This window comes from Chlorocebus sabaeus, chromosome 9 (genome assembly GCF_047675955.1).
Source record: "Chlorocebus sabaeus isolate Y175 chromosome 9, mChlSab1.0.hap1, whole genome shotgun sequence".
In the NCBI taxonomy this organism is placed as follows: domain Eukaryota; kingdom Metazoa; phylum Chordata; class Mammalia; order Primates; family Cercopithecidae; genus Chlorocebus; species Chlorocebus sabaeus.
This window is the reverse complement of record NC_132912.1, coordinates 53,679,522-53,688,653: the sequence shown is the minus strand read 5'-3', so window position 1 is coordinate 53,688,653 and position 9,132 is coordinate 53,679,522. Positions and strand designations below refer to the sequence as shown.

Genomic DNA, 9,132 nt, shown 5'->3' with positions numbered 1-9,132 from the left:
ATACAATTACTGGCTCTATAATGGGGAAAAGTTAAGAAGAATTTGAGATAAATTTATTTGTTGGACAAAATACTACTTATGAAAGAATTGGAGTTGGATTTGAGTTAATAAATAGGTGTGAATGTGTGTGTGTGTATATGTATGTGTATATGTATATGTATATGTGGATTCTGGAGGTCTAGAACTTAAATTGTTTTGACAAAGGATATAAATTTTTACCAAGTGTTTATTTAATTGCATTGTAACAAAATAATATTCTTGTAAGTGTATGAGAAAGCTCTTCTCCCATACATTTGCTTGGAAGATTACCAATTGTATTGACCTTTTCTAATTTAATAGATAAAATAACTACTATAATAAAATTTTTATTGATGTACTTACAGATGAAGCAGTTTTAAAATTTGTTTTTATGTGTTTGTAAATTGTCCCTCATAGCTATTGCCACTCCTCACCTTTTTAAATGTTTATTAATTTGTAAAAATTCTTTAAGGACATCAACCCTTGAAATAAATGTTGCAAATATTTCCCAATGAATATTATTGTCTTTTAGCTTTGTTTATAATGAATTTTTACATTTTTAACTATAAGACTTACAAATATTTGTTGAATCAAACTTATTTATGATTTCTATGTTGGTCATTTTTCAATAGGCCTTCTCATCCCCAAATTATTATTTTAATAATGGCCTTAAAAATATCAAAAAATATATGTATTAGCTATTAAGTACAGTTAGACTTTTTTGACTAATATAATTTAAAAGTTGCAAAATGATAAATAATAAAGTAATGGATGATTGTACAATGTTATGCCAATTTTCCATAACGTTGTTCTAATATTGTAATTTGCTTTCTGTCATTCAGAATGTAATTTTACTTACACTACAAATTTTAGATAAGAGTAGATTCGAGTGAATGAAGGCTGGATGAACAGTGATACTGTACCTAAACATAGGTTCCGTGCATTTTAAGAATAATTGCAGACATTCGAATACTGGCAAATCTTTGTTATATTTAAATAAAATTAATATGAATATCTATAATTTTAGCTCATATTACTTTTGTCTTTTATTTTTAATTATTTATACACATATGAATATAATATGACTACAAACAGTCAAACTAATATAACGAATTCCCACATACACACTATTTAGTACAAAGGATAAAACATTATCTGTACCATTCAAATACTCTGTGCACCCTGTCTTAATTGATTTTACCTTCTTCCCCCTCAAAATATTATCTCGATTTCCTCTAACCTGTTATCTTAAACAGTTCTTGAAAAAAGTGATTGTGGCTAGAAAACAGTGGTACACCTGCAATTCCAGCCACTGAGAAAGCTAAGCCAGATTGCTTCAGGCCAGTAGTTTGAAGACAAAAAGTGCTGTGGAAAATGTTGGCTAGGCAAAGGGGTTTAAGAATACTAGGGAAGCGCGGCCGCCGCCGCCGCCGCCGCCGCCGCGGGCCTCGCGAGCTCATTTGTGCCTGGCTGGTCCCCATTCCTCTCTCCCCAGTGTTGAGTGTCTGAGCCGTTGGCTGCTCCGAACCGTTTGGCTCTTTCCCTTAGTAACAGCTTTTACCTTCTGCCTCAATTCCTCTCCCCGCTCGCGCCCTTCCCCCGCGCGCCGCCTCCCCCCGCCGCCGGCCGCGTGCGCCCCCGCCCCTCCCCCAGCGGCGGGAGCACCTCCGCTCGCCACCTGGGGACCCGCGCCGTGCTCCCCGCCCCCGCCCTCCCGGCGCCCATCCCCCGCGCCCTCCGCTCGCTGGGGTTATAATTGCCTCTCACCCCCCGGAGGGGTTATTTTGGGGGTGGTTGGAGGCGGTGGCGGCGGCGGCGAGGAGGGGAATTTCCTAGTGCCTCCATTCCCGGGAGGGGGGAGCGGCGTTGGAGGCCACCGTTTCCAGCATCAACAACAGCAACTTGTGATTGGCGGTGACCGGATATTCAGTTGCACATCCCCACATCAATGCACTGCCAATGGGTTATATCCTGTGTTGTGACCTCATGGTTTAAGTGGGAATAAAGATGAGTATAAGCAGTGATGAGGTCAACTTCTTGGTATATAGATACTTGCAAGAGTCAGGATTTTCTCATTCAGCATTTACCTTTGGTATAGAAAGCCATATCAGTCAGTCCAATATAAATGGTGCCCTCGTCCCACCTGCTGCATTGATTTCTATCATCCAGAAAGGTCTACAGTATGTAGAAGCAGAAGTTAGTATTAATGAGGATGGTACCTTGTTTGATGGTCGACCAATAGAGTCTCTGTCCCTGATAGATGCCGTAATGCCTGATGTAGTACAAACAAGACAACAAGCTTATAGAGATAAGCTCGCACAGCAACAGGCAGCAGCTGCCGCAGCTGCCGCAGCTGCAGCCAGCCAACAAGGATCTGCAAAAAATGGAGAAAACACAGCAAATGGGGAAGAGAATGGAGCACATACTATAGCAAATAATCATACTGATATGATGGAAGTGGATGGGGATGTTGAAATCCCTCCTAATAAAGCAGTTGTGTTGCGGGGCCATGAATCTGAAGTTTTCATCTGTGCCTGGAACCCTGTTAGTGATCTCCTAGCATCAGGGTCTGGAGACTCAACAGCAAGAATATGGAATCTTAGTGAGAACAGCACCAGTGGCTCTACACAGTTAGTACTTAGACATTGTATACGAGAAGGAGGGCAAGATGTTCCAAGCAACAAGGATGTCACATCTCTAGATTGGAATAGTGAAGGTACACTTCTAGCAACTGGTTCCTATGATGGGTTTGCCAGAATATGGACTAAAGATGGTAACCTTGCTAGCACCTTAGGGCAGCATAAAGGCCCTATATTTGCATTAAAATGGAATAAGAAAGGAAATTTCATCCTAAGTGCTGGAGTAGACAAGACTACAATTATTTGGGATGCACATACTGGTGAAGCCAAGCAGCAGTTTCCTTTTCATTCAGCACCAGCATTGGATGTTGATTGGCAGAGCAACAACACCTTTGCTTCTTGTAGTACAGATATGTGCATTCATGTCTGTAAATTAGGACAAGACAGACCTATTAAAACATTCCAAGGACATACGAATGAAGTAAATGCTATCAAATGGGACCCAACTGGCAATCTCCTGGCCTCCTGTTCTGATGACATGACTTTAAAGATATGGAGTATGAAACAAGACAATTGTGTCCATGATTTGCAAGCACATAATAAAGAAATTTATACTATCAAATGGAGTCCAACAGGACCAGGAACTAATAATCCAAATGCCAACCTTATGTTAGCAAGTGCATCCTTTGATTCTACTGTTAGGTTGTGGGATGTAGACCGAGGGATCTGCATCCATACCTTGACAAAACACCAAGAGCCTGTGTACAGTGTAGCTTTCAGTCCTGATGGCAGGTATCTGGCAAGTGGTTCTTTTGACAAATGTGTACACATCTGGAACACACAGACAGGTGCTCTAGTTCACAGCTATAGGGGAACAGGTGGAATTTTTGAAGTTTGCTGGAATGCAGCAGGAGACAAAGTTGGAGCCAGTGCATCAGATGGTTCAGTTTGTGTATTAGACCTTCGGAAATAGCGCTACTAGTTGGAAGCCATGGACCGACTATGAATGTGTACATAGCCAAAATGACTGTCCCTGACCCATGTACTGCTATAGTCCCACTTGAACCATGGCCAGTCCACTACAGCCAAATCTAAAAGAAATATATACATAAGTGTATATACACAAAATTGCACCCTGAAGATGACAGAGTTTTGTCACAGCTTGTGAATTCTGTTCACCAAGTGCTGGAATCTAATCTGCTGTGCCCCTAAAATAGCATTTAGAAGTTTTGGATATGAAAAACAGAAGAGAGAAAAATATACATTATAAAAGCAGAACATACATGTACCAGTTTTTGGATACTAAATGACAGCCTTGTTTCTCCCCTTTGAATCAGCAGACACCATGGATTATATTCTTTTTTCCCTTCAGTAGTGAGCAGTTTGTATGTACAGAGAAAATGGACTTACAGAAACTTGCAGCAGTAGTTTGTTCTTGCTTTAAAATTTTGTTTTTGGTTTAGATTTTGGATGCATGAAGTAAGGGAGTGAATCAGTTTCTTGTTTATATTTTGTTCACCTTTTAAACAACAAAAAATTCTTTAAAATATTTTAATGCATTCTTTTGAAGAGGTAGATGTTTGGTACATTTTATGGCTCCCAGAGCATATATTCAGTTGGTGCATGTTGTGGAAGGGGGAATTGGAAATTAAATGAAAACCTATGACTTTGGTCATGTCAATCTGTAAGACACATCAGTAAAAGGGTATTATGCTCTGTTAAAAAAAAAAAAAAAAAAAGAATACTAGGGAAAATGTTAGACTACTAAATGAGTGGTTCTGACAGGCTTCATTCATTTTTAACTTTTAAGTTCAGGGGTACAAGTGCAGGTTCGTTACATAGGTAAACTTATATCATGGTGGTTTGTTGTACAGATTATTTCATCACCCTGGTATTAAGCCTAGTAACCACTAGTTATTTTTTATCTTCTCCCTCCTCCAACTCTCCACCCTCCAAAAAGCCCCAGTGTGTGTTGTCCCCCATTCTATGTGTCCATATGTTCTCGTCATTTAGCTCCCACCTATGAGTGAGAACATGCAGTGTTTGGTCTTCTGTTCTTGTGTTAGTTTGCTAAGGATAATGGCCTCCGACTACATCCACATCCCTGCAAAGAACAAGATCTTGTTCTTTTTTACGGCTGCATAGTATTCCATGGTGTTTATATAGCACATTTTCTTTATCCAGCAGACCACTGATGGGCATTTAGGTTGATTCCATGTCTTTGCCTAGAGAAGGAAATAAAAGAGTGTTCTACAAGGAATAGCCAGTGCCAAGCTCTGGTTCAGGAGTGTGGCTGGTATCCTCTAAAATTGCAAGCAGTTATAATTGAGAGCTTTTGCTTAAAGTGTGGTTTGTGTTCACCCATCTGGGACTATACTTTTGAAGTCTATACTTTCGTAAGGATAGATGTTTGCCGTTTTTTTTTTTTTTTAATTTTAAAACTAGTAAGTCGTTTTTGTTTTATTTAGTTTTTTGAAGTGTCTTTATTTTATATATTCAAAAGTAAGTTGATAATGTTTTCTTGTGCTCATTATGGCTTAAATTTCTATTATGTTTATAAGTGCTGACCCTCTTTTCATCATCATCTTGTGTCTTTTGATCTATCTCCTTCTTTTTCTCTTTACTGGTAAACAATCTGACTGGAAATTTGTCTATTTAACTATGGTTTTTAAAGAATCACCTTTATTTTTTACGGTACTACTTCCTTTTTTCTCTTTGATATATTTTTACTTCATTATAATTTGCACTTATTTTGTGTGTTTATATTTATATTTCCTATATAATTCCAGCTTTTGCTATGTTCAACAGTCTTCTTTTTTATGTGTAATTTTTCACTGTCATTAAGTTCTAAATAAAGTATAACTTCTATTTTTATTTTTCTTTGAACCATAAATTACATGCAAGCTTCTGTTTAAGTTTACAAGCAACAACATTATCTGGCTGCCTCTTTATTGGGTTCTTTCTTACATTTGGGTCAGAAAACATAGTCTAAAACAGTTTTCTTGACCTGTAAACATTTTGCTAAATTCACTCATTTAAAAATTTTCTGCTAATCAGAATATTATGTAACATAATCAGAACATACCACATTACACTCTGATAATCAATTCACTAGAAAGATATTGTCCCTTATGTATTACAATTTGTTCATTTTTTGGAAAATATTCTCAGAAATATTTTTCAAGAACACTTTTCATTAACATTTCACAAGATTTAAAAATACAAGTAAATTTATGCCTAATCATACCTTAAGTATGATTTTGTAAGTGGCATATAAAAAATTGATAATTCCTTTCCTAGAATGTAGAGATACCCTATGCACTGTAAGACAGTCAAGGGAAAGAGTTGATTTGGTTTAGGATGCATGATAAAACACTCATGAAGTGTCAGTATGCTCAGGTTTAGAAAACGGATCCCATTTTTAAAAACTGGATTCATTGACTGCATTATTAAATTGTTTCAATGTTGTATTCCACTATCTGTAGCATTCTATAGAATGTTTAACATCTTTTGAATAATCATTAAGTAAACAAAAACTATCCTCTCTTCCTCAAAACTTTCTCTTACTCCCATGCTTATCCACTGTCATCAAATTACCATATCTGACAGAAATAAATTTAATTTCACCATCAATTGCTAGGATATTAATTTAGACTACAAATAGTTGCATATCAACATAAATGAAAAAATATTTTTCCACTCTCGTTGTTGAAACAGTGGGAGTCCTGAATGATTTGTTAGCTGTACGGTTAATCAAATAATAGAGTATTGGATTAAATCTGAGTGAACTAAAAATATCTGTGCATAGCTGTAAACAAAATTAAATTAATATCTTCAGTACCTCTTATGCCTTTAATGCCATCAGGATCAAAAGATGTGATTTTAAATGATGATTCATATAAATATGAATATACATAAAATTTAAAAATACTAAGTGAATTTATACCTAAATTGTACATTATTAAGTATGATTTTCTGAGTGTCACTCCTAACCAGTAGCAACTATGTTTTATATATATATATATGTATGATATATGATATATATGTTACTGGGTAGGAGGTACAGTAGCAAACTTTATTTCTTTTTTTTTTTTTTTTTTTTGAGGCGGAGTGTAGCTCTGTCGCCCAGGCTGGAGTGCAGTGGCCGGATCTCAGCTCACTGCAAGCTCCGCCTCCCGGGTTCACGCCATTCTCCGGCCTCAGCCTCCCGAGTAGCTGGGACTACAGGCGCCCGCCACCTCGCCCGGCTAGTTTTTTGTATTTTTTAGTAGAGACGGGGTTTCACCGTGTTAACCAGGATGGTCTCGATCTCTTGACCTCGTGATCCGCCCGTCTCGGCCTCCCAAAGTGCTGGGATTACAGGCTTGAGCCACCGCGCCCGGCCGCAAACTTTCTTTCTTAAAAGAATGGTATAATCTGGGTCTAAGGATGACAAACAGATGATGTGGTGGGCACTTACCGAAGTATCTTATTTATACTGATCTGTACCCCTGGAATATTCTAAAATGAAGATGTAGGAGATATATAATACTTTTTATTCTATTTTTCTGAGTTTTCCCTTCCAGTTAGGTTTTGGGAATACAAACATGGTGTACAGTTGAGCACATACATGATATAAGGGCAAACAGTGAGTATTGGCCGGGCGCGGTGGCTCACGCCTGTAATCCCAGCACTTTGGGAGGCCGAGGCGGGCGGATCACAAGGTCAGGAGATCGAGACCATGGTGAAACCCCGTCTCTACTAAAAAATAGAAAAAAATTAGCCGGGCGCAGTGGCGGGCGCCTGTAGTCCCAGCTACTCAGGAGGCTGAGGTAGGAGAATGGCGTGAACCCGGGAGGCGGAGCTTGCAGTGAGCCGAGATTGCGCCACTGCACTCCAGCCTGGGCGACAGAGCGAGACTCCGTCTCAAAAAAAAAAAAAAAAATTAAAAAAAAAAAAAAGAATTATTGGCCGGGCGCGGTGGCTCAAGCCTGTAATCCCAGCACTTTGGGAGGCCGAGACGGGCGGATCACGAGGTCAGGAGATGGAAACCATCCTTGCTAACCCGGTGAAACCCCGTCTCTACTAAAAAATACAAAAAAACTAGCCAGGCGAGGTGGCGGGCGCCTGTAGTCCCAGCTGCTCAAGAGGCTGAGGCAGGAGAATGGCGTGAACCCGGGAGGCGGAGCTTGCAGTGAGCTGAGATCGCGCCACTGCACTCCAGCCTGGGCGACAGAGCGAGACTCCGTCTCAGAAAAAAAAAAAAAAAAAAAAGAATTTTTACACTTTATTCATTTGTATCTTATATACTTCCTCTGTCGGGTAAATGGATAAATGCAGTGAACTGATAAATAATACTTGTTGAGTCCCACCTGAATGAAAACAAAATCTTGTGTCTATCGAAAAGCATACAGTGTTTGTAGTAGGGTGAAGGGAATCTGATAGATGTCTGATATTTAAATCTAAGAACATTGGCCGGGCACTGTGGCTCAAGGCAGAGAAATACACTGTCAAAATTCTCAAACTGAGAGGAGGGGATTCTGCTGTCCAGGCCCACAAAGGACCTAACTCTCACCTATCCGGATTCAGATGTCAAATGTCAAATGCTGTTCTGACTAGACAATCAGGAATGTAGTTGGGGGTAGCTGCTGTGGTGCCAGAAGGAAACCAAAACACTTCCAGTGAAAATTGGGTGGGCAACTGCTTAGGAGGCCTTCTGAGACTCTAGGCTCAAGGCAGCCAAGACACAAGCAATGTGTTCCTGGTCAGGTAACCAAAATCTGTCACGGGAACATCAGGGGTTCAGTTTAGATTCTGCTGCTGGTCATACAAAAAGCCAATCACTGAAACAACAACTGTTGTCAAAGAAGAAGATATTAATCTGGTGCTGTAACTGAGGAAAGGGCTGACAATCTCAAATCCAACTCACTGACTAAAATTAGTGTTTTACGTAGCAGGGAAGAAATGTAACAATATGTAAGAAAACAGGAACTAGGGAGGGGCAAGGAAGCAATCATAATGAATGAGGGGTCTGGCATCTCATTGGATGTGGTGATCTGGTGAGTTTCAGTTTGTTGATACTTTTTTGGGGAGGCCTGAAGGTTGTTTCCTGAGGAAGAAGCTCAGATAAAACAAATGTAAGTTTCAAGCTTTAAGACCAGAAGGGTCAATTTCTATGTTTATAAAAAACAACAACAACAAAAAAACCCAAAAAACTATTTATAGGACTATTGGGTAGGTTTCAAGAGTATATAAGAAATATATTACTTCTTTTGTCCTACTTTGACCTTTATTACCAGATGAAATGCAATAAAGCTTTATGATGTTCATTTTTAGAAAAGGAGATTTATCTACATCATACTGGTTATATTAGAAAAATAAAATTTGTCTTATATAGATGCTCAGTTTTATGCATTTAGTACTAGCTATAAAATGTGAATACAAAATGCTCACATAAAGTGTTGTTATTTATATAGTGTCTGCCCTATTTTATTAAGTGCTTAAATGATGCTGTTGAATTGCTACTACTTATTACAGCATAAATGCTATTATTTTA

The 9,132-nt window shown here is 38.7% G+C and overlaps 1 protein-coding gene across 1 annotated transcript; it reads left to right on the top strand.

The window, feature by feature from the left end:
• The first annotated feature begins 1,449 nt into the window (after positions 1-1,449).
• Positions 1,450-4,061, top strand: LOC140712395 (F-box-like/WD repeat-containing protein TBL1XR1). Its single transcript, XM_073019007.1, has one exon. The coding sequence runs from the start codon at positions 2,026-2,028 to the stop codon at positions 3,568-3,570; it is 1,545 nt and encodes a 514-aa protein (XP_072875108.1). The 5' UTR covers positions 1,450-2,025; the 3' UTR covers positions 3,571-4,061.
• Positions 4,062-9,132: the final 5,071 nt, after the last annotated feature.

Bases quoted from the DNA above. Each gene is read 5' to 3' on its own strand.
- LOC140712395 (XM_073019007.1), top strand. From the start codon at position 2,026: ATGAGTATAAGCAGTGATGAGGTCAACTTCTTGGTATATAGATACTTG.